General features: G+C 44.5%; 1 protein-coding gene across 4 annotated transcripts in view; it reads left to right on the forward strand.

The window, feature by feature from the left end:
- Nucleotides 1-26,668, forward strand: part of LOC107268048 (zinc finger protein castor homolog 1) — an 87,334-nt gene that overhangs the window by 27,332 nt on the left and 33,334 nt on the right. For 3 of the 4 annotated variants that reach the window (XM_015740405.2, XM_015740407.2, XM_025085316.1), the window contains exons 1-4: nt 7,841-7,944; nt 23,873-23,936; nt 24,191-24,624; nt 24,746-25,040. In XM_015740405.2, the coding sequence (XP_015595891.1) occupies nt 23,906-23,936; nt 24,191-24,624; nt 24,746-25,040 (760 nt within the window). In that variant the 5' untranslated portion in view covers nt 7,841-7,944; nt 23,873-23,905. Of the gene's footprint in view, nt 1-7,840; nt 7,945-23,872; nt 23,937-24,190; nt 24,625-24,745; nt 25,041-26,668 lie in introns of those variants that run through there. The other variant, XM_015740406.2, reaches the window with a different exon arrangement.

Raw genomic sequence — 26,668 nt, forward strand, 5'->3', positions numbered from 1 at the left:
CCCCCAGAATGCACAGGGTGAGTAAACAGATAGGATTCTTTCGTCGATGGTAGGAAAGCCGACGAGATCGAAATAAATCGCGAGAAGCCCCGGGTGGTGGACCATGACCCATTCACCGTTGGCAAAGTGGGCATTTAACCTTCTTTTTTATATGTAGCATCTCACGTGGCTCTTTTTTTCTTTTTCCTTGCGCCATTATCCGTGCTTGGCCGCTGTGAAAATGGGATTTTCACACGTAGCCCACTATGCTCCGGGGAAGCTCTTGTTTTTTGCCTTCTTTTCTTCGTTCGAAGCTACCACTCTGAGGCTGCTGAAAAAAAGGGAGGCTTAATTGCCCGATCTTTGACTTTTTTTTTCTTCCATACTTTTTTTCCCCCGAGCGGGACCCTTTCGTGGTGGTCAGCCAAGAAATCGACGCGCGGTCAAGGGGCCTGTCAAAATATTTCTACTGTCCCCATTGTCGCCTTCTATACCATGCCCAGGGATCCACTTAGGTCGAACCATGGGGGTTGGCTTTGCCTTTTGGGGAGGGTCAGTGTCCTGCGAGAGGATCGTTCTCGGTTGGGATCGGTGCCTCGTTCTATATAGGCCCTGACGTATTAACGGCTCAATTTCACAGGACCCTTCCTGGCACCTTCATCTCTTCCGGTCACGCGGGGTCATTCCTTTCCACTTATTTACTTTCGATTGGCCAATTCACAAGTAAGGCTTTTTTGTCTATTGGATTCTTTTTCAAAATTCAACGGGTGGCCCGAGAGACACCGTCGTATTATTAAAAGGGACAAAAAATGTCACGTGTACTCGTCGAATGTGTCTCACGATATTTACAAAGACATTCCAGTGAAATTATGAGGATGGATGAGCAGATGAATTTAAAAATATATATACATGTATATATTCATATAAGAAGACAAATCAGAATGATAAAAGGGCACACCACAAGAGCTACTAATAAAAGGTCGTTGACGTCCCGTGACGTCTACCTCACGCACTCACTGACACTATTGCCGCGTTACGCAGCCACTCACGCACACCGGTCTCCTATCGTATCGGCTGCCCATTGTTTCGTGGACTTCTCAATTAAATGCCCTACGCACAGCAGCGACGCCGGTAATGGTCGGGCGCGACGTACGTGAATGGACGTCGCGCGATTCCACGAATCGAGAAACAGGAAGGATTCGAAAAGGGACGCGTCGTATTTACATGGTTCCTTTTTTTTGCAGGGACTATACGATGCCACATTTTTCGAATTAATTGTCACTTAATGCCTTTTCTCGAAAAGGACATTAAGATCGTTCCAAGATTCTGCGAGACCGGAATATAAATTATACTTGACGAGTGTGGTACAGCGTTGTACTTGATTTTAAAAAATTTCAATTAAAAAGTATACTCGGTGCATGATAAAATTTTATTTCAAATTACTCATCGCTCGACCAGCCCACTCAGTGTTCTTGTACCATGCTCGCCTTGCGTAATCCAGAAATGAAAAATTCAAATTATTCCAGACATCAAAACTTTCGTCATCTCAAAATCCAATTAAATCAATCAAACGAGTTTCAGGAATCTATATTAAAAAAAATTAATATATTCAAAAACAAGAAAATCACATTCTCCATAAAACCGTACGAAAATAATAATAATAAACGAAGTTCATATCGTATAAGTATACGTCGATCATACACGAGTATAGAATTCACAAGATCAAAGATTTCTCACAGGCATTCGATCGAAGAAATCGAGTTTCCGATAACGCCGTGGGAATCGATTTAACGCTCGTTACGCGAATTGCACTCGAACTCGGTTCGCGACGTGTAGTCCGGTAACGCAATTGTTTGCCCGACCGTCGGTCGTCGTCGGCGTCGTTACCAGTGGGGTATCCCGTTTCCACGTATGCGATACTCCCGGCATACCGTCGTACTGTTATGCGAACGCACTTTATGATATACATATACATATATATATATATCTATATATCAGTATATATCTATATATACTGCCTATATATAGATATATAGTTATACATATGTGGCATACACACAATATAATAATAATAATACGTAACATATCTCGCTCAGGTATAACTGACCCAGACTCACTTGCCAGCCTTTCCGCGGTATCTAGGCGTCCCGGGTTGCGAGATCCATGTTCTCGCCTTACCACTTTTCAGGCATTTGGGTAATTACGAGAGCACAGTCCGTTCGGCACTCGATGATCTCGTGCCAGGACGCAGCGTGTTATTTAAAACTGATTAGCGCTCCTCGACTGCTCTCTTACTACCATAGGAGCGCCTAGCGTAAAACGGTGCCGAGTTATTTTGTAATTCTTGTTAGCAAAATCGAGGCCACTTGCCCGCAGCCATGCGAACCGTTAGGAACAATTTCAGATCCGCGAATTCGAGCGGATCATTGTGTACGCTTTATCGAGAGTTCACGATCACACGATGTACACAGAGTCGTATATAAGTATATAGATACTATGCCCATAACCGGGTATACGAGTGAGGCCCAATAAAAAAAAAAATTTTAGAGCTAGGATAGTCGGTCGAATAAAAAAAGGGGAAAAAAATAATAAAAAAAGGAAATTATTAAAGAAAAAAGAAGATAGAATCGTAGAAAAATTAATTTTATTTTTATGAAAAATTTTGGGATTGTTATCAAAAATTAATACGTCAATGACTATAGTTTTGTATATGTACTATGTAAGTACCGGTAGCTCGAACCGTATAAATGGTCAAGTATAAAATGCTGGGACTTGTGGAAGCGGATGTGGCGCTGAAAGACAGCAGTCTTGTTACTTAATTCCATGCGCTCGCTTAAATAGAACGACTTGGACTTAAGGCTAGTCTGCAAAAATGAAAGACACGCTGCTAGAATGAGCCACGGATAATACGCACACGTACAGTGAAAACGGATGCGTATTGGACCAGCCGATCGCAATGTCGGGGGTGCCTACTGGTTTTGATATACGAGCGCACCAACACGATCGACCGAGCAGCTACACTTATGAGTCATATTGAAAACCAGTCTTAAGCCAACACAGACACGGAAGGCTCGGGCGACTGAATATTTCAGTGATATGGGTGAGGTGAGACCTGGTGGTATAGGTGAACCTCGCGGATCGGGGCCTGAAATCATTCTGGGACCTAATGCAGTTGGTGTTCTGCTAAACACGGCGTGCATTGATTTTTTTTTCAAATTGTTGAAAAAATTTTTTTTAATTGTCATATGCACTTTTGTATTACGTACAGTCCCTGTTGCATACAATGCAATTTCTTTAGGAACGAATTCGTTGCATATTAGATATGGCTCGTGTGGCTGCTATACGGCATCGTCTTGTCTCTTCTTCATTGCCACCTCCAGACTCAAATGGCCGAGCGGAACGGATCCGCAAGGCGAAATGAAATAATTCATGTAATTACAATATGCGAACGGGCACCAGTCGGCAGTGTATCTATCTGCCAACCTACCTACCGAACCGGCCAACCACTATCCACCCACGATGTAGCATACTGTAACGAGGGTACAGTCCATTAAGTGCGTGCGGCTATTATACCTAATGCATTATAAAGTAATAAAAAAGGGAACTATAGCAGCTATATATGCCGGGCAGACCACATTCCATGTTGGACGAGTATGCTGGTCAATGCATAGCTCGTGTAGACTTGTGTATCTTGTACGTACGTACTTGTTTGGTACGTAGATAGACGCGGATACCGTGTCTCTACCGCTTCGTCGGTCTTACGCATGGATTCTAATACTTCTAATCCACCCTGTGTATTGACGCGCGCCTGCGTCTTGCCATTCGATGTTATCGGTGGGTAAAGGTTTATTTCTGTTGATGGAACGGTTTTAAAGAATTTTGTAGTGGATATTTTTTACAAATTTTTTTCGACCTTGTGGTAGGTTTTGGGATGAAAAAAATGAAGTTGTGGTAGTAGGTATGTTACGGTGTTGGGAAAGATGATGCGCCAGCTGGTTCGTCGACCTCCGGGTACAAGGTGAAGATTTAGACGCGGAAACGCAAAGGGCTTGCAACCCTTTCTTCCACGTAGGGTGAAACTAGAAAACCACCTTTGGAAATCTGACTCTAAAAATATCCATTTCGAGGAGAATATTACGGAGCGAACGAAAAGTTTAAAAGGGATGAGAGTGAGTTTCTTCTTGTTTTTTTTTTATCTGGGACCCAAGAAGATGGGCACCTACGCGCCATATGGTTTCGGGGAGATAAAAAAATTAATATTTCTACTGGAAGGGCTGGGCCAAGACTTGATATTTTTAAACTTCGGATATACCGAGCGAGAGACGGCTCTTTCTCTTCTCTTTCTTTATCTTAGTCTTGCACTCGTTTTCTCTTTTACTCTATTTCTTAATCTCTCTCTCTCTCTCTCTCTCTCTCTCTCTCTCTCTGTCGACGTTGCGTGCTCGCTGCGTTTACGGCTTTCGCGTGCGTCGACTGACGCACCGAGCGTTACTGTATTTCTGGTAGATTCGTCGTGCGTACATTACAGATCGTCTATTGACGTAGCCGGAAATTGTATTCCGTAATAAATTCCAAATTTACTGAAAAGGTTCCCGAGTATCTTTCGTAAATTTTTTTGCAATATTTTTCTTTCTAAAAAAAAGGCATATGGGTAAGACATGTGGAAAGTCCTTTAACGTGAAATAGTGCAAGAAAAAAATTTCACCCTCGTGACAAAATACCCCCGTTTTGTCTCAGGTATTGAAATCCTGGCGAAAATTTTTATTCCATCTTTCGACTGTCTATATACCTGGAACGCGAGAACGTGAACTCCGATTCGAACCCCTGGGCGAGACTCGTTTAGGGCCCCGTTATTTACGGTAACCGTTTTTCATCTAATAGACGTTTTCTCACAGTAGTTGAAGGGTCCGTAGGAGGGAAGAGGGAGGGCGGGGGGATGGAAAACCCTTTTTTCCGGAAATCGGAGACACTGGCACCCCGCGTCCTCATCCCTCGAGGTATAGTACGTCCTAAGTCCCATAACCGCGAGGCGGAACTTACTCTCGTATACCCTATAAGGCCCCGTGTCCCGATGAGTCCTGGTCCTTCAGACCCCAGCAAGTCCCAGATCCGGGTAGTTTTTTCGGAAGGTCTCTGAAATTTGTCATCTTATTACGTAAAACGGGAAGCGTCGCGGTGCCCCCATATAATACTTATTGTCAGTGAAACGCGATACTTTACGTCGGACCAAAGGGGCCTCTTTGAGAAAATATTAAGTGCCTCTAATCCGACCCATTTTCGAATCCTTTTAACCCTTACGCTGCTCCGCGATACTCGGTTCTTCAGTTACTTCAACCCTTTCGTGAGTCCCATCTAACGGTGCTCGTCAAGTTCCTTTCCCACATTCCACTTTTTCACCCCATTATTCGTAATCGCGATACCGCGGCACTTACATGCGTACGTATGGGTATGGTATTTAGGGGACTAGAAAAAGGACATGCCAGGAACATGATGCTAATTCCTTTACGATCCCTCGAGCTCGATATCCACACTCATAAGGAAACCCTCGTAACCCTTGCAGTAGGTACCCATCCACGTTGCACCCCCTTTCTCGCTATCGTTCCAAGCGCCTTGGCACCATCCCCGTGTAGAAGTAGTCACGGTTTCCCGGTACGAAAATATCCCGAGCCATTAACTCCCGGTGTCATAACTCTTTTGAAAAGATGAAGAAGCCCTACCCGAAATGGCCGGGACGAGATATTTGAGGAGCTGCCGGAAAGCGCTAAGTAAAAAAGTCACACGGGAGTTCCGCGTAATTCAGGAAAAACAACAAGAACTTGACGATTATCTCAAAGACTGTGATAACAAGCTAAAACAAATAGCTGATAAACAATATCCAGCTACAGTTATTACAGGCCTCCGCATAAAAGCGACGCCCTGATTGCTTAACGGGATTAAACGTAAACCCATAGCAGAGCTACAGAGAATAAAATGTGTCTCCCCTATCGCACACGTCAGTGCAGAAAGATCCTGCGAAAGGCGATAGAAAAATTGTCCAGGTAAAATATTCGTACCGTTAAACTTTTTGGTCCATCAACACTGGTTACGCAAGGTAGAATTTATCAGGGTATCATTATCGGGCAGTAGAGAGACAGGGGGGTGTCTCGTCCTACCCCTTGCTAGGGGCGTAGTGGAGTCTCGCATCGCGCTGGCGCACAGCCGTCTTTCTAAAAACGCAATCGCACGTGGATCGGCGCGACTGTCAGACGAGTAGGAGGCCGGTTAAAAAACGAGGCGGTCTCGCAGCCTCAGCAGCATAAGTCTCATAACCTCCCATCTCGTTCTCACATGGCAATAGTGCCCGTCTCTCTGTCTCCGTCCGACTCATTCTTCCATGGGGTCTGAACTCGGTCTCGCTAGGAGAACTAGGGAAAAAGGCAGGCAGTCAGCCACCACCACCAGCACGATTACCGGAGCAGCGTGTTCCTGGTGAGGAAGGTGGAGGGTTCCCATGGGTGGCGGGTGGGGGGGAATCGAATGAGTGGTGGGGGTCAGTGGCAGTAACACGCTGCGAGCAGCAGGACATATTCTGCCAGGAGGGGCGGTGGGGGTGAGCCAAGGTACTTGATAGGTTTGGGGCGCGGGTCGTCGGGTGGGGGGACGAGGCACGAGCGCCCCTGGCGGCCAAGACTGGCGACTGGTACGCGGTGCCGGCGGTTTCGACGGTCTCGTCAAGAAGAAGAAGTAGGGGGTCCTCGTATGTGGCCAGAAGGCTGGCGTGGGGAAGCCGGGCAGAGGGGGCTGTGCTCTCCGCGCACCCTTGCTGCAAACTTCACGGTGGTGGGGTTCAGTCATCTCGCGCCAGCCGAGCCACGCGCACTCTGCTGACTCGGACCTTGGGCCTCTGCGAGCCCGAAAATTTTCGTTTCTCGACGATCCTCCACCTCGGCGTCGTCCTCATCCTCGTCGCTCTCCTCGTCGTCCTCTACGTCGGGCACGCGACTTTGGGCACTTTACGCTTTTATTTTTTAACGAGAGACGCGACTGCCTCCCCCACTTTCCCCTTGCCAGACCGTCCTGCCGAGGTCCATTTACGACGTCCCCCTTGTACATGAGGAACATTGTCAACTACCCTTCCGAGTCAGATACAACCCCGAGAAGACGCTGGTCAAACGTATTCATCGCGGACTTACGTGGCAGACTTCAAGGATTCGATTTCGCCGGATCTCTTTGATTTATTACTCACGGACTGTGATTTGGTTTTCATATCGGACGACGTACGGTCATCGAGAGATGTACGCCACACGATTGGACAGGAGCTTTGTTTAGGGAAAAAGTGCGCAATAAAGGGTGAATCGCTGTACGCGTGCGCGTCGTTTGAACAGGGCTCGAGAAGAGATTCATTCAAAGTTTGCTCTCTTGCTCGGCAGCTCTTTTTCTCACTCTCTCTGGGTCCTCTTTCTCGCTCTCTCCCTTTGCATTACCAGCCACGGAAGAGCGAGAAGGGGTTAACGATCCTGTTATACCTTTAATAACGTGGTGTGTGTGGTTAATCGAGATAACAATGACGCAATAGTAATTGCCGGTATTCGTGCGACTCCGAGCGGTGCTAGTGTGCCGGGGTATAACGTGAGAATCGCGACACAGTGAGGGAGAAGAAGAAGAAGAAAAGGGTTAAGCCGGTGGAGGCATTGCGGAGGACAGGGAAGTGGTTAGGAGAGTGCGGGAAGAGGTGACAACGGGAAAACCGGAAGCGGAACCGAAGAACGGTACGGACTGTGAAGTGTTTAGTTCGTCGGATTTGCTTTGCTATATATATATATATATATATATATATATATATATATATATATATATATATATATATATATATATATATATATATATATATATATATATATATATATATCAGCAGTGATCCAGGACAATGGTGACACGAGTCCCAGTACACCGAACTGGAAGAACTAAGGATTCCCATTGAACAAGGTAACGTTCACCTTTACCTCAGGAAAATCACTTCCGGTACATAAGAACAAGATCCCTTCCGGATCGTGAGTTATAAAATAATCAGGTCGCGAATTGTCTTTTACAACCTCAAGTTCATGCCTCGGTCTGTTTATCGATGAAACATTCAACCCGTTTCCACCCTTCATTCGTCTTAGGGTAGATCATAATTTTACCTGATCGGGATGGGATTTTTGTTTCCTCAAGTTTCTCCTTGTACGCAGGATCATCCAGACAATTTCGAATCTTTATTGAGGTCCCTTGGTATCTCCTTTATCGTGACATTTTTCCTTTTACGTTCCATCGTCACGAGAAAACGAGGATGGTGGCGATGATGACGCCGCGACCGTCCCTGACAATTCTCCCATAATGGTGTCGGGTAGGTGTAGACCGTTAAAAATTTTAATGTCTAAATTTCAGCTTTTAATTGTTTCTCGCGCGCCGTCCTGTCCTTTAGCCCCCTTTCGGCCAAGACAGCCGGAGGACTTCTTTTCGTCCCAAGCCCCTCTCGCCACTAACTTCACTCTTAACCATAAAACGAAAATCCTCGTGTCTTCGCTCTCCATCCCCCGAGATGGACATTTAAGAGTTTCACCTCGAAAGCAACGATCTGATAAACGATTATGGGTCCCTGCGCGAGCGATGCGTAATTGCTTCTTGACTTTGACTGTCTCGCATCCCTCTTCTTGAGATCAATTTTCGGATTCTTTCCTTTTTTTGATCCTCTTACCATCCTGCGTCTCCGTTTGCGGAGACTGCGAATGCGCGCGCTCTCGTTAAGGGCTTGGAGAAATGTGCCATGTGTCGCTTTTCAAACTTTTCGACGACTCGTAAAACTCGCCTCAGGATAATACGTCGGAATCGCGTACAGTCCTGGTAAAAGGTCAAAGGTGATCTACTGTTAGGTAAAGACTGATGAAATCTTATGCCATTCTCAATCTAACGAACTTCCTCCTACTCGTTTGACCTTAACATTTAGTTTGTCTTATTCTACTTCTGCTGCAGTCTTGTCCGACCGCAGAGTGTCTTGCACTCCTAGATCCGTGTAACGTACAGTAGAACTAAATACACGTCACAGTCAGGTAACAGACATTGGAAATTTCGAAAAATTAGAATTTTCAACAAAATTTTTTTATCGACAATACGATCATAACCGATCCATGGATCGATTAAATTGTAATATAAATGATATGCGATAATAATCTAACGATTTCAAAATGTTCGTAAAATCATATAAAATGTGGAACAAAAAAACTTATTTGGCAAAAATGCATAATTTGGGTAGATCGTTTGGATATTGGCAAACTTGAAAGAGACGAAGGTCTGACGAAGGTGGGTAGGAGATGGAAGAGTAAGGAGGTATCCAGGAGGAGGGATTCTCGCTAAGGTGGTGAAGTGTGGCAAGAGGGGGCGGGGGGGGAGGAGGAGGAGGAGGAGGAGGAGAAAACCTCGAAACAATTGAAGGCGCGGAGGCGGCCGCATTTCATGCGCGCTGGCATCGGCTCCCTTTAAAGAGGTCTCTTGTTTTTGTTTGCTCTTTGAAAATTATGATTGTTTGTCCGCGAGATTTACGCGCGGGTCTAAGGAAGTCGAGGAGGTGTGCGGGGAGAGAGAAAGAGAGAGAGATAGAAAGAGGGAGAAAGATTATACTTTTACTCTCATCTCTCTGTCCCTCTCCCGCAATGTATAAGCTTATGCGTTTACTCTCTTTGAGCTTGCTCTCTCTCTCTCTCTCTCTCTCTCTCTCTCTCTCTCTCTCTCGGTACTTACCTAGTCGGTGGTTTACAGAGATTAAAAAAACAGTGAATTTACAACGTCGGCTACCAGACATAGGTTACTTGAACAGGAGAGAAAGAGAGAGAGAGAGAGAGAGGATAGTAAAAGAGAGCAGCCAACTGTAGCCGCGACTCCCAAGTTCGCTTCTCTTGATCCAATAAACCGACTACGGCAATATTTGCTTTTACAAATCATCGCAATAATCGGCTGCCTACCGTCACGATGGCTTTTTTATGTCTTTTATGAGCGTTTATCACGTATCCACAAACTTCGCGACTCTTTTGACTGGTATTATCATTCTTATTGGAACTATGGCAGAGGATCGTTTCTTGTTGAAAAACTTTTTGCGCGAATAATGCAATTCCTTCGATTCCTTTGACACACCTGAAACTTCACGAACGCGCGTATCAAATTTCCGTGCGATTCTTGGAAAGTGCTTCTTGGACAAGTTCCAGCAGAAATACAAGCTAGTACGGCTTGATACTCGGGAGAGTAATTTTTCTAAATTCCTGGAATCGTCTCAGTTTTCGCGCCATCCAAACACACGACTCGCGACCCGTACAGAGTTTCGCTGCCGACAGTCCGATTCGAATTCTCAAAGCGGGGCACGCATGCGCAGTGGATAGCTGGCTGTCCTCTCCTGGCACGTTGTCACGGTTCCTTTCGTTTTCTTCGTGTCTCCACGTCCCTGCCTAATGAAACGGTGCTCGTTCCCCGTGTTGTCATCAGGACTCGATCCTCCACCTCCGTTCTCGCTGCGCGATCGAAAAGGCCCGCCAGTCGCCGCCGCGTCAGAACGGAAGTGGTGGACGCGTTGGGCCCACGTGCGTGTAGCAGAGGACAGCTCTTCGGATGCGACTGTACCTCTCGCAGGCCAGGCAATAAAAGGCCTAAAGTTTTTAATACTTTCAGTTGTTTTTATGGCGGCTGGCATTTGTTTCTTTTACTTCTTTCTCTCTCTGTCCCCCTTATCCTTCCCCTCGTTTCTCTTTCCTGGCTAGCCAGAAGCGGAGGCACCGTGCAGTGGGTGAGAAAGACGGGAATGAGAAATGAGAAAAGAGCATGAGGAGAGAAAGGGTTAACGAAGTGGGGGTAGTCCCAAGAAGATGGAGAAAGATAGAAAAGGGCGAAAAGGAGTACGGAAAGAAGTGAGAGAGAGAGAGAGAGAGAGAGTGAAGCCTCGTCTGATGTACGACTGGGCGCTCGCGTGTGAAAAAAATGCCATAAAGCAGTAAAAAGAAAGAGGAAGGAGAAAAAAGACAGAAAATGCTGCCGGCACTCTCTCTCTCTCTGTCTTCTACGTCACGGGGATGAAACGAGTAGTATCGCCAAAGGAATTCCTCTTATGACGAACAGCCTCGTGATTTTCTCTTCACCGAGCAGCTTCGCTCCCAGTCATCTCCTTCGCCCTCTTCTTTCTTCCTGAGCCCCACTGACTCTCTATTACCGACACCGATACCGTCACTAAATACTATCGCCGCTACTAGCCACTACCGACTGGCTTTGACATCTACCTCTCTCGCTTTGACATCCTTCGCATCCACTCGCGCCCGTTGGCGTCGGTCTCGCTGCCAAGAGACTTAACGTTCTGTTCGGCCGTGAAACCGCGGGGTCGGCTCTCTCAATGGACGAATTAAAAAGCGAAGACAGAAGAATGTCAAATGACAAATGACGGACACATGTGCGCCGCCGTCTATTCTTTATGCCTTTCGGTGGTACGTCCGCGGCAGAAAACATTGACTCGTAACCAGAAGTTATATCGTACCGACGTATATAGATATAGCGTAACGCGTAAAAGTCTCGAAGAAATTCCTGATTTTACCGCTGCTGATTCGGCACGTAATTTCATTTCCTGTAATATTAACGCAGACCTCGCCTCGTATGCCGACAAGTGTTTCTCCCCTTATTGGTATAGATTGGTATACACCTCTTGCTTTTTTGTCCATTGTCTTACCTCAATATTTCCTTGACCCTGTTTAGCCCTTTCTTCTCTTTTCTCCTTCGACTTCACTCGAGATTTCGGATAATTTCAGATAAACTCCCACGCGGTCTTAACCCGCCGTGCTGACCGATAGACTCGTGGCTTGGCCGACATTTTTCTCCCCGTTGGGTTCACTTCAATTTAAACCCGTGACTTTGCTCTTCTGTCCGTTCCTTCTGGCCAGCTTTTTACCTACGTCTGTATATAGTCCGCCTGCATGTATATGTACTTCACGTGGCTACCCCGACAGCCCTTCCACGGACCTTTTACTAGCTCACTAGGATAGGCGCTGTGAACTAACCTTCTCGTGAAGTTGGCTACCTTGCCGCCTCCTTGCGCTTCCTTTGCTTTACATCTTCGTCACTCTTCTTTTGTCTATATAGATATATATATCCCTGTACACCTAAACTTATTGTCTTCCACCTTCTACCTTCTCGTTCGTTCGCCTTCTCTCTGTAGTTTTCTTCGCGAGAGAGAACCTCGGGGGATTCCCTCTCCCCTCGTATCCCACTGGACCATCTTAACCAGCATCCACAGTCGGCAGGAAAGAAAATAAGATCTCGAGAGACTCCTATTCGTTAGGTTTAACGATAACGACCGGTTATTAAGTCCTGATAATTATCGATTTTAATTATCAACGTGAATCGCTATAAACCAACCTCTCTCGGTACATCGCTGAATGCCCGTTACTCGGGGAAAACAATTAATGTAAAAAGAATCGTAGAAAGAAGAAAAAAATATATTACCTATACGACTTATGTACTGTATTTTTATTGCGATTCCACTTTTGTTGGGATTTTTTTTTTTCACTACAGGCGACGTTTTTTTTCAGTTAGGGATTTTGTTTTTTTTTTTCAATTTTTCTAACCAATTTTTTTTTTACAATAGTCTTTGTTTGACCATCCCTTTGACTTGTGTGTTATTGCCTTAATCGTATTCGTAAAATTATTTTCTTGTTTCTTAGGTAAATCGTATATGCACTTAACGATGACTTTGGATTTTACTACTTTCATGATTTTTATCTCCATCCAGTACTTTCGAGCAGCGTCAAGATTACCGAGGGATTTTATCGTGACGGCCACCTTTTCTTCATGCGTTATTGAAATGATTTTTTCAGACCATTGTCGTACTCTTTGGACTATGTCAAATCGTCACGAACCAATTATGGAAACACCAGAGCAGTACATGAATTTGTAAATAAGTCACGGTTCTCGTTAATGCTCAACCATTTGCCCAATTGGTTATGGTTAGGATAATTTGAAGGTTATCATTATTCTTGCGAAAATATATATTAATCGTTCAATTTTCGAAATCGATTAAATCCACTGTAAGCCATCGACGAAGAATATGGTTTGAGTTTACTAGAAAAAAAAATTTGAACTTTTTTTCTATTTCCTTATATGCTCGTTGAAAATTACGATTTACAAATATTTGCATTTTCCTCGATCCCTGCAACTTTTTATTTCGTCATAATTTTACGGGCACGTTGCGAATTTCGTGTATTCGACGATTAGCCAAATACGCGAGTACGTCAGAGTGTTTGAATTTTCCGGGAAAGTGAATTTATACAAATTACAGATTTTTATTTTACTCGCGATCGATGTTGACGTCGCGAATTTAAACGTCACTGGGCTGCACGTCCAAATAATTTCAAGTGCAATCGCGAACGATATTCTATTCGGCCACGACGAAGATCATGGTCCATTACCGAGACGCGTCTCACGACAATAAATAACGATGTATTTAATTGAATACGGCGCTAAACGTCGTCGATGAATAAGCCGCGGCGTTCTTAAAGGCGTCTCGACGCTCCACGATTTCGATAATTGGAGACAGCTTTACGAGTCTCTCTTTCTCCCTCTGTCGTTCGTGCTTTCCGGCTTTCTTTATTCGTCTCTTTTTTCTCCCTCGTACCACAAAGACGTAGGGACCATCCAAGCGCCTTACTCGGCCAAATAACTCTACCGTTTCGTTCCCCTGAATATGATGCATCAAATGTAAAAATTATAGAAAAAAAAATTTCAAAATTAAAATTACATAAGAAATTCATTATGCATAATTAACCGTAACATTGATATCGTCATTCTTATTGATCGATTCGATGTCTAATAAAGATTTTCGGAACGTAATTAAATATTGTAAAAAAATTGAATTTCGTCCAAATTATCATACCCAGCTGTAAGGCTTGCTCCAGTTTGTAGTACCTTGAAATTTGAATGTCGCACGTTCGACCGTTATTCCGGAATTAATTCATAATTAGAGCGGCCCACCTATAGAGCCTAACCCACATTCCTGCCGCCAGCTGTCCCCGGCAGCTCGTTTCAATTTTTCGTGCTGCCACTCGCGGTACCAACCACCAACAAGGCGCGTTTACATGTGTCGCCGCGGACTGACTGGTATGCGGTCGCTATACGAATGAAACTACAAGTATAAATGAGCGTAGGACAGTAAAGGTCGATAGAAAACTATTGAATTATACGTGGAATTTGAACGCGTGCGGATTACCCTGTACCGGGTGTATTCCGCGAATGTAGAATTTGCGCATTGATCGTTTCCTCGTGGAAATCGGCCAAAACTGCTGACACGGAGTAATCGCATGGGTCGTCGCCCTCCAATTGGCATCGCGCTTTTTTTTCCGTAATGCAACTTGTCCGCTTACACGAGCGTACATGCTCGTATCTTATGGGTCGTTGCTGCTTTTGCCAAATAATCAAAATATAAAGGCAGGTAAGCAGGCAATTATTACGAAAACCAATTATATTGCGAATGGCTACGTTTTGGAAAAATAATATGTCGGTTGGTCGGTCGTTGGCCTCTTATTTCCTTCCTTTTTCTCCATCTTTTGCTCTGCTTTTCGGTTTTTTTTTTTTTTTACTTATTTTCGGTACTTAAAAATATTTTACATAATAGGATTCATTGTTGACGTTTACTAATTTTTATTATTATTACGGTAAATGTACGTTTCAGTTTATGACGTAATAGAGCACATAGGCATTAAGTCACGCGTATGCTAATTTATGTATATGTATTTTAGAGTTATCAGTAACATACTCTGTTATATACATATTTTTGAAAGTCTTGTACAGTCACCACCTATGATGTAGTTTTTGGATAAGGCCAGACTGCAGCCAGGGATCGGTTGACAATCGGGAATCGTACGATAGAAATGACGAGGAATGAAATGAAGACGGTCGAGTCAGGAGACAAGCGAGTGGCTCCCATTGGAATCGTAAATTTAAATTTAGACGCCGCAGGTTTCGGTGAAAAAGTGGCGGTCTCCCGCGGATTTGAAATTCAAAATACTGCGAGATTGGCCGGGTTTTGTCGTAAATTGTCGTGCGGCTTGGGGAAAAAGTTGTCCGATTTTTAAATCGACCGAGAAAAGATCCCCCGCCGGTCGTCTCAATAAGGGCACGAACGCCGGAGCCCTAAGGTCCAATCGCAAACGGCACAAACCATACGAACCACTTTACGTCTTGTGCCATCTCCCACTCTCTCTCTCTCTCTTTCTCTCTCTCCCCTCCCCCCTATATCTCTCTCTTTCGCTCTCTCTCACTCACTCTCCTCTGCCACTCTTGTGTTTACTTCTGCAAGAAAGCTTTCTCCTTCCGCCGCACTCACCGCAGTCTCGTCTCCCTTTCATCTAGTTTACGTTCGAAGGATGCGCAGTAGCTTCTGCGCATCGAGGTGAGCATGCGCGACCCGTTCAATTTTACCGCCATCAACTTTGTGCATTAGGTACGCGACCTTAATCTGTCGTCTTATCACCTTCATGTCGCGTTAATTGTTCGATACAACGCCCACTACCGGAAGTCTACTTCCCGTGGTCATTTATACATAATCAAGTCAGTTCGCAGAATTGCTAGCAGAAAACTGCAACAAGTTCACGTATACGAAAAGTCGAACGACTTTTGTTACGTGTAAATGTTATTTTTCTAATTTTTTTTTTCTTTTCATTTCTACCGTATCACGTCGTTAGCACCTTAGGTAATTGCAACGATCGTTGCAATGCAAATACACGGGGACCTTAAACTCCCCGTTATGTACGTATCACGTGTCACAGACTTCCTTGAGACCTACACGTCTGCGTACGCGCTTCTCACATAGCTTCTCATATGTATCTAGGCCGTGGTTCGGGCGTGGCAGGCGTATTGTTTTTTCCACCTTTTTTTTTACACGTAAATTACAATATTGTCATTATTAATATTTATATTCTCGGTGCCCAGGAGACGGACTTTCTAAACGGCAGATGTTACCCGCGTACTCTTGGCTTATGCATATAATACCTACACCTCTGGGGTCGCGTCCTCTGTTCACTTCCTGATGCCGATCCTGATCCTGGATAAAAGTACCTGTAATTTTATTAGGCGTGCTTCAACGCATTCCGGAATGTATCGCGCGTGACTCTGAGATAATGCCGACGCGTTTTTAGATAAAGGCTTCATACAATTTCCTGCTCTTGGCGTTGTTCTTGACTAAATTTTTGTTCGCGTTCCTGGGTTTTTCTGATTCGTCATACAGCCAATTAAACCGGTACCGTTGCTCTACGAAAATGGGATTCGCTGATGATTCGGTCTTTGGACATTGTCATGTTTGCGTTTGTTGTTGTTATTATTGTACGTATATGTGATACTTCGTTCATAGTAATATAACGGTACGAGGTGCTAAAAGCCTTTTACGTTTTATTATCGTCCACGTTAGTTTTCCTAAACCGATCGAATGATTGTGCTGGTATATTATTATTCCAATTCCGTATACGTAACTGCTACGAATAAATTATGATGATTAGGAGCCACGGGTTCTGACGGTAATTAGAGAGTCTCGATTAACGAATAAATTGGCCTTTTTACAGTTTATCGCGGGATTAACGTTTTACCTCGAATTTCCGTAGTCTTGGTTTTTAGAAAAAAAATTTTTTATACGCTTTACGAAAATCAATATTACAGTTGAATTTATGTTATCAAAATTTAAAATACGTAGACCGAGCATCGTGGTTCAATTAGTTAATTCCAAAGGCAAGATTTTATATTTCACCAATCCCGACTCCGTCTCAAACGTATAAGTATAGTTATAGAACGTAACGTGTGTCGCGATAACGGGCGAATCGCTTCGTGAGAAACGGCGTTAATTCTCGAGCGCGATATCACGGTAGATAGTCCCGGCGTGGCTCGAGAAAGCATTTGGAGCATATAGAATGCCGTTTCAACAGTTGAGTGACGTTTTGGGGGCGCGGCGCTCGTTTGTCACAAGGAACGCCGGACTCCATTTGTTGTGTTGGTCACCTTCTTCAAGAGTAAGGTATATATCCCTCGTCACGAAGCAAAAGCAGGATAGGCCAATTGGTTGCCCATCTACCGGGTCCTTGAGAACGTAGTGGTATCGCCATCTGTTTTCCTTCTCTTTTCTATTCTCTTGATCCTTTTATTTTTTTTTAATTATTCCACCGTTTTCACATATATTAAGATAACGAGGCAGGAGCATGGTACCGTGAGGTTAGGTTGGATGGGGTAGAGCCCATACCCCTCGCTGTGCTATCGGTCAAAGTCATGCCGGACACTGTCTCCGATCCATTAAAAGAATCCGCGAGGGAGGTGGTCTGGTAAAAGTAACTCTTTTTCATTCCTTTATTTCTTTCATATTTTATTTTAGGAACATACCCAAGAGAAGCGTCGAACGATCGATTCGGAACGTATATGGCGATCCTTTTAAAAAAGCATGAACACGTACGACGGATGTACGCAAGTAGGTAAGCAAGTACCAGGGTACACGTATACGTTAGGTAGGCAGCTAAGATATAGTTAGGTATCCGCTTAGGTTCGTTAGGCAGAGGTTAGGTAGGGTGACCAGCCACATGTAATTCCATACGTGTACGAATATGAAAACGGAACGCCCAGATTTCCTTGACTATAAAAATGCGAGCCAATCGGGTTCGCGCGCTTTCAGCTGCACTGCCGCGCGGCACGGGTCGACGTAGTCGCTGGCAATACCAATTACGCCGAATAGCCGGTTTAATAAACATAAAGCTCGAACGCGGCCAAAAAAGGTATCCCGTGGAAAACAATGGAATAACAAAAAAGGTGCGAAATCCAGAATATGGCGGCTGCCTCGTCCGGCCTTACGACCGGTAGCGATCCCGATTGCTGAGGTGGGACACGTTCCACGCACGTTTCTCAAATAAATTATCAACACTTTAGCATTCCTGGTAGAATCGGCCAGTGATATCTCTTCCTCTGTTACTGCCGAGGCAAAAATGGCCGAGGGTGTCGGACGATGACGTCGTTTTAGGTAGTCGGGGTGGGTTGGCGTTTGGGTGGGTACATGCGAGACCCAAGGTACACAAGGATGCTGGGAACAGACAGACACAAGGTTACCTTGGCAGCTGGATGGTTGGGCGGATCTTTTTTTTTTCTCAATCTGGAATAAAGGTAGCAACGAACTTTTGGTTATCGTGATGATGGTTTTCGATGCGCTCAGGATACTCCGGGGTCCTTGGCCCAGGGTCTTCGTCTTCGTGCCGTTACCAGCCATTTGAATTTTCAGGCTCCGGTAATAACAGTTAATACGAGACAAATGAAGGGAGCCAGGTGATTAATGAGTCGCAGCGAGAGCGAGACCTCGGACGGATAAGATCTCCGATGGAATTCCCTTGGCTTTTATATTTGATTTTTTAAAATTCGTTACTTTATCTGGCCCTATGTTAATAGCGGCCGATATGAGAGCTCACGGTTTAAGAGGAGTTCATTTATCATTTGTTCACGGGACGTGGAAGCCGGGCGTTAGGCACAGTTCACGGCGTTCTTGAACTTAACTTCTATCATACTTTATTTTTCATCATTCCATCTTCTTGTGTTTATTCTTTTTTCTGTTTCTTTCTTCCTTTTTTTTTTTTTCATACAAAATTTATTCCTCTTCACCGGTGTACACCCTTTGTAACCTTTGAAACTGATCGAATGCCTTTTTTCATCATTTTTACTACCCCACGTGGCAATACGTATTATTTACCCTTATTGATATCATCTTCGTACCCGTTGAGACACACTGGACTTTTTATCTCGTTAACCGTATCCACATCCACGTGCCCCAGTTTCACCGACATTCAAACTGTATGCAGGCGACACTGGTATACCTGAGTCTTATCTGGATGTTAAACCGGGTACACAGTGCTTAGACCAGTCATAGCGTTTCTACCTTTAAATCAGTCTGGTCTTCGTACCGGCGATTTCTGCATTCTCCGCTTTTTATTATTTCTCCCATCGTTTCACATTCTGCTTTGAAAATCAGACGCGAAGTAAGACTTCACGTATATCAAGAGACGAATGAGGATGGCGAGTAAAAAAATTCACGGATGAACGAGGAAAGAGAGTCGGAGAGAGATAGGGACACGCAGGGAGGACAACTCTTGCCAGCGACTATACCTCTTAATCCAGATTGAAAATATGTAAATAAATCCACTCGCGGCACGGAGGATGCCCATTCTGTATTCCCCGTCGAAAAAGTATTTTAATAGAAACGATTCATCATTCCGTGGGGGCCCCCGCGCTCTTTTTCTTCACCACTCCGCCGAGTTCCGCTCGATCCTTTTCTCTCCTCTCCTTTCTCCCGCGTATACAAAGGACCCAGCAGCAACTCCCTAACCTCCTTTAACTTCATTTTCCATACTCGATGAAGTCCGGCTACCTTGACTCTTCTCGATCTTCATGGATTCCTTGCTTGGATTTTCATTATTATTTCTTTTACCCATCCCGTCCCTTCCCCCCTTATTACTTTTTGCAAATTTTATACGAGAAACCGTCGAAGATGACATTGAAATTTGATCTGCCTACTTATCGAACGTCTTGACTAGTTTGCAAATTAAATTTTCGCTCGAGGCATTGATATGTATATATATGGTATATACATATATGCATTTTTATTTTACCCACCTTGGCCTGTCGGGCGTCCAGGTACCAGACGTGGAAATTGCACTTTTATGAATATATGTCTATTTCATGAAACGATCGGTTACACCTTCGGCTATTTTATTACTGGTCGTTTAATTACTCACATAAATACCGAATACGTTCTCAAGCTGCAAACGTGCACTTTGGGTTACTTCGAGGCAGTACTATCCGGGAAAATTAGCAATTGCCATGAGTATTATTAACGTGTCTAGTGTTTCTATTGGCGCTGATCGTCTAACCGCGAGGAAGTGTTTGACCGCGTTTCCAAAATAGGAACTAAAGTCGCCCAGAGATATATTACTATATATATATATATATACACATACTAATAGACAGCCGTGATTATACTACTCGGTACCATAAATCGTCCGGTTTGAATATAAAATTTTCCCGCCTATTTCCTACGTCTATTTAATGCCATTGAAAAATTTTATGACAATGGGAATCATTGAATACGTCATTCGAGGCCTAAACTCATAAAAGCCTTAGTAAATTACACGCTCAGCGCCATGAGACCCCGTTTGTAAAATCCTCAGTGAAATTTCTTCCGTGAAGCAAAGTATAACCGGATAACAGGCAGTGTATGCAGATACACGTATGCACTTCCATAAATGAAAATAGTCTCGTCCGGAAAGTTCGATGGGTTGGAGTGGTTAGAAAGGGGTAGTGAAGCCCCCTCCCTGACGAATAATATCCAGGAGAAAGGGGAATAAAAGGGAATTCGCTCCCCTGAAATCGCAGTAAGACCAGATCGTGAGAGAGGGTGAGACCGAAGGGGCAAGATGAGGGGGCGAAGAGGGAAGGAAGAGACCGGGCCCTGGGCACTATGGCGGGTCCACTATAAATCTCAAAAGTTTTTAATGCCTTGCAGGCTGCAAGGGGCCCCTCTTCGTCCTCGTCGTCATCCCTCGCCCTCTCGCGAGAGTCCCCCCTAAGTCGTATTTGCATACGCGCATAATAGCGCTTTCGACCTACCCCCTTTACTATTAATTTTATAAAATTATTCAGGCCATTCGTACGGCTGCGTAACCGTGCGCCCAGCCCGCTTATTTAAATAACGGATTCTCGAAATCTCGTTTTATGCCAGATTGCAGGGGATGGTGGTTGCCGCGTTAGCGACACTTTATTGTGTGTCAGTGCGTCTACCATAACCTGCGATACATATTGCATATATACAGATATATACATATGGATACGTAAAAGGGGAGATCAACCAAGAATATACGTACAGGGGTCCGAAAAAAAAAAGTGAATTCGTTTAACGATACCTGTGACTGTCGTACCCGGGAAGTAAAAAAAAAAGTGTTTTAAATAATAAAAAAAAATATTGCCATCTTTTAGAAAAACGAAGGCAGACAATTTCGTGAACTGTTGAGACAAATTTCCTAAGAAGCTATACGAGGTGCACGTGAAAAATTTATTATCAAGTTCGTTAACGGGTGTCGACCTTTTTTTTCTCTCGATTTAACGCGCGCATGCAAACGTGCCCGTGTGTCCTGTCGGTCCAGTTCGATTTCCAAATATACGTACTATAAAAATATATTTTCACCGTTAGTCTAACGCGGCCATTGGCGTGAGATCGTTGTAACAGCTTTCCACTGTGCCAGTCGAATGGCTGTGAGACTTTGAATTTTTATTATTTCTCAACTTTTTTTTTTTAATTATTTTCTCCTTCAAATATCAAGTTCACCGATACCTGTCCAAAGATCCGGGATTGGTTGTTCACGCTAGCTCCGCGATCGCGACCATTAATTATCCCTCGTGTTCCTATTAATTATTCGTCGAACGAGACTCTCGAAGAACCTCCGGGCGTGGATCGACACTCGTTTAACGGTTCGTACGTACAGTCGCTGATACCGATAACGATTTCCGTGTTAGCGCGAGAGAAGGACGCGATGTACGAAAAAAGAAATTGAACCGACGCGGAGAAAAATATAAAATAAAAATTAGAACTCCCCATCAGCCACTACGGGCTGTACCCGATACCCGGGACAATTTTTCCGCGCCATTGCCCATACCCATTAAGACGTTTTAGCGTATTTTGAGAAATGAGCACCAAGGCTCCATTGGTCTCTGGGTTCTCTACTTGCAATTAGATAGTAGCTATGCCCACTCTTACACAGACGTTACGCGCTACTCGTATTCAGGTCTAAATAGTTGGAGTTACGCTAAGTGCCCTAACCAGATTAGTAAGTTGTTGCGTGCTCTATTTTTAACGCCTCGTCGTTTGAAACGCTTTAAAGGAATTTAGCGGAGAGCTTTGTTCGTCGATGGGACCTGTACGTAGTTATAAGTCATGCATAGTTAGGCACACTGTGACAGCGGAGGGAGTCACGCCGTTGGCAGCACTGCTCAGCTGGGTTGCGCACGTATGGTATATACCGGGTGAATTTGTCCTCTTTTGATTTTACGTCATTGAAAGTGCAGCCTATAGAAACTCATATGTAACGTGCGATTAGATAACGTTGTATGAGAATAATGTGAGAAAGAGAGCTTCTTGTTTCTTCCATGGACGTGCACGGGTATAGTTCTAACGCGGTGGGATGGAATTTTATTTCTCTTTATTTGGTATCGCCCGTAACAGTACGTAACTGCCTTTTTAACTAGGCTTAAAATTACGAATATTATGACTTGGCGCGGTTCTTGGAATTCTATGTTTTTCATTCTTTAATCTCGGCCTCTCGCATTTCACACCGTATCTTAGCAGTGTTATTCTGTTTGTCTCTCTCTCTCTCTCTCACACTTGGATTAGGTGCGCGCACGAAGTCGTCGCTTTTAAATTTGCAGTATGGCGATTCTCTGGGTTTCGTCGCAATACGAACTTTATTTTGCTCTTGCGATGGCTATGATTTTTTCTTAAAAGATAAATGACCCTCGGTCGAACCGTATAACGTGGGCACGTGCGATAACCTGTTGATTCACCGTTTTGAATTTGGCGCGCAGAAACTCTTTCCCCGAGTTGCTGACTCGACTCTTATTTCTTTATTTATATGCAGTCTCTCTCTTCTTGCTACTTATGTCTTTCCTTCCTTCCTGACTACCTACCTACCTACCTACCTACCTGCTTGCCTGCTATCTATATTCTACTAGCCAAACCCGGGCCCCGTGGAAACGATAAATAATTTATTTTAAGCCAGTCGAATTTGAATAATCTCCCGGGATTCCAGAAGGCACTCCAGAAGCCGATGAGAGGAGAGTCTGCGTCTGCCAGAGGCGCGCACGGCCTGGCAACATTCAAGTGTTTGACGAATGTTACGTTGGCTTTTTTGTTTCCTCCTTCTGGCAACATAAGCGTCGAGCTATGTCGAGTGTTCTTCGCTCTCACGGACGCGTTTCTGTACGCTCTATGTACCTTGCACGCACTCGGGACGATTTCAAGTCCGAGAGACCGATTGCCAGGCACTGGTCTCTGGAAACGATAAGGAGAGACAGAGTGAGAGAAAGAAAGTACAAAAATATCATTTAGACAATAGGAATTCGAGCCTCGTAGTTCGCTTTATTCGGGAGCATCGGAACTACCCTGAAATACGTAGAATTAAAGATAGACGCGTATAACACTGGAATCTAGGTCGCGAGCGGGAATTTCGAAAATGTTCAATGAATCCCATGGCGCGTCACCCTTTAAATAGTCCATCCCCTACAGCCCAACCCAATATACAGTTTCGCGAGTGCGTACTGGCAGTTTCTACGTACTTTTCAGCCAGTCTCTACCACTGAATTTCATATGTATGCATGTATACCTATGTGCAACGGGGTGATAATGTATTCAAGGTCCGCCCCGTAGTGTCGTGGTGGGGTGAAATGGGGCGGCCCAGTCGCCGTAGGTACTGTAACAGATGTTAATTATCCCTTCTGTATAGTCAGCAAAAAAAATACGGGTTACGATTCGAGTTCTTTGTGTATGTTAGCCGTAAAATTTTATCCGAATTTTTATCTGTCAAATTTCAATTCTATGAAACAGTGTGTTAGGTTCGTTAAGACACTATCATTGCCAATTGAACATCGGTATCAATTTCTCTCTTGTACGTCATGCGCTCACGGACTTCTTTGTCTTCGTTCATTTTTACCATTCAAAATCTGTCTCTCTCTTACACGTTACGTATTGTAATACCTAGCCTTAGAAAATACTCTCCTCTATAATTCGCCCTCGTGCTTTGAGTGTTAACACATAGATCCTGCATGTACTCATGTTCCTGTATGGTTTTTGTTTCAGGATGCTCTGAGGTCTCTCTCAGGCAGGTTCGAGATGTCCGCCGTAACCAGCCCGTATGGACCCAGTAAGTTTATCCTCCGTTTTTATGCTCCCAAAGAATTTTTATATGTACTTAGCATTATTACGTGACCGAAGTACCTATAGATATTCTGTTGATCAAAAAAACGTATAAACAGCACACGACTCGTAGTTTTTTTTTTTATATCAAGTATAAACTGTAAAGAATTTGTCGAATTTATTAAATCTTCGAGTCTCTTTCGAAAGTAAGTAAAATTACAAAATTTTTTTTCCTTCTGATGTATCACGATTTTCCCTCAGCGGAGATGCTTTCCGACTCGGTTTACAACTATGCGACGTCCCGTGGAGGCGGTGCCGATCAGGACAGCGACTCGCAGTTCGAGACGCCGAGTCAACTGCAGATAAGCAGCCAGAAGCCGCGAAACAAGCGAAAGAACTTCAAGCCAATAAGTAGTCGGATGGCCGAAGTGTCGGATGACTCCGAGAGGGACGACGAGGACGAGGTCGTCGAAGCGGCTTCGAACGACGTCCTCGATTACGAGAGGAAGAAGATGCTACCAGTCGAGGAGAGATCGAAGCAAAGACTCAATAATAACGAAGCCAGTCCCATTGATCTTTCCGTGGCGACTAGGCCGCCGTCCTCGGAAGCGGACGACGACAGCGGCGACTCCCTCAGGCACAAGTTCATCCTCGAGCAGCTCAGGTCGCAGAAGCTCTACTCCCCAGGAGCCGAGGTCAGTATTGCTCATCTTTCCCCAGTGTAACCCGACCTTTAACGGCCTCCGATGAACGTTCCTCTTCTCTTGACACTGTGCTGTACACGTATATTGTATCTTTCTCTTACTCTTGCGTCAGGTAAGAAGTCCCACGTCGGATTCCTCGGAGAAGAGTGGAAGTGGCGCCCTGGATAACGACTCCGGTCGTCTCGACGAGCAGGAGCCGCAGTTCGAAGACGACAGGGCTCAGGATGGGGAACACGAAGGAAGGATACCTACCGAAGGTATGAGGGAATACGCGGAATCGACCATGCAGGAGTTACTGGCGATATATGGTCTCGCCGGTGGCGAATTGGCCAAGTCCCTCAGCAGGCAATTGCCACCCACGTTTCTGAATCCACCCGCTAGTCAGCAGCAGCAGCAGCAGCCTCAAGGTCAGTGGTCGAGATGAATATCTTTCGATAGGATATACTCGAGTTGTACGAGTTTCGTGTGAGATAAGACATTTTCAAGGAAGAAAATATGCATTTACTTTTTTTTTTTTTATTACGAAAGTGTGTTTTGGTAGGACGAACGGACTATATAAAATATTTATAACTGTAACTACGATTATAAATTATCACGTTGGGACGTACTGAAAATTGAACTGCAGTGTCTGGAAATGATTTTATGCGTGAATAGTTGTAATATATATATTATTTGTAAAATTGTCATATTCGAGGATAGAGAGAGGCAGGGAGGGTAGAGATAGATATGGTAGAAAGAAAAGTGTAAAGCTATTTCTTGAAACAGAGTCCGTGACAGTCAGTTATACCTAACAAAGAAAATTGCTAGGAAAATCATTCGTTTAATGTAAGTACGACCACGTGCACCCGGACTAGGTACGTCTTGTGTTCTTGATTGGGCGAGACGGCATTTACCGAGACGCGGCCATTATTGTGGCAGTTCCACAATACGATCCGTCGTTAATACCCTTGCACGCTTCCGCTCGACTCAACGGCTTAACTCCCGAGGTCGCCAGATCATCCCGTAAAAAGAGGAGAGAGTCTACTGCCGCGTGCAGTGGGCGTCGACGGGAAACGCATCTACGCAAAATATCGAGGCACAATATCGCGATGGATACGGCGAAGATTTTTCCGAGGGGAGAAACTCTCGTAAGAAGTCTGGACAGGGATTTTTTTTCCAGAGTCAAGCACGAGCAGCATGCGAGTCCCGCTGTTGGACCGCCTACAGGGAATAGCACGTCCATGGGGAGATGCGTAAAAAATTAATAAAATATTTTTTTATTTCGATGTTGAAATTTTTTAAATCGTATCTAAAATATCAACTGGATTGAGATAATCGAAATTTTTTTTTGTATCTCATATATCGGGTGTTGTCGCATTTCGTGAATTCTCCGATCGGTAAATAAATGATTTTTCTTATATTACGTTAATTATTCTTCCAATTCAGTCTCCATTGTATACACCAGACAGAGAGTATTGCTTACGATAGACGTTCCCTTGAGCTTTGTTGTGACTATATGCAGTATAGCCTGTATATACTACAGGTGCCGGTATTGTACTCAACTAGCATTGGGATGAGTATATTCGCATGTAACGTAGTTTTTAGAATCGACTGTACGAACGCAGAACAGAATGTGGCACTTACATATTGCCGGTGCCGGCTTCACATATGCGCGCACGTGAATATGTGATGGCTCGCAAGATGGCCGACTTATAACTCATAAAGTCGGTCGGTCGGACTACGCCAGAAGCTGCTGACTCGTCGTTCGCGATCGATGGATGCTTTCGCTGTACGATCATCCGTCGGGGCTTCTCCCTAACGCATGGTCATCAGTAGCCACGTAACAAGTTCACGTGGTACTGCGTGTCAACCGCGATGCGTAATTACACGGGCGTTCGTTGGTACCACGTGTACCTTCCATAACAGAAGTAAAAGCACGTGACAATGTTCACGAAACGTCTGAGCGTAGGATCCTTGATGAATTACAGCCGTTTTTTCTTCTCGTTGCTTCGAATAAAAAAGTGTACAAGGGGGAAAAAAAGCGCGTATAACCGTC

The sequence above is a fragment of the Cephus cinctus genome, unplaced genomic scaffold (genome assembly GCF_000341935.2).
Source record: "Cephus cinctus unplaced genomic scaffold, Ccin1 Ccin1_scaffold0462, whole genome shotgun sequence".
Classification (NCBI taxonomy): Eukaryota; Metazoa; Arthropoda; class Insecta; order Hymenoptera; family Cephidae; genus Cephus; species Cephus cinctus.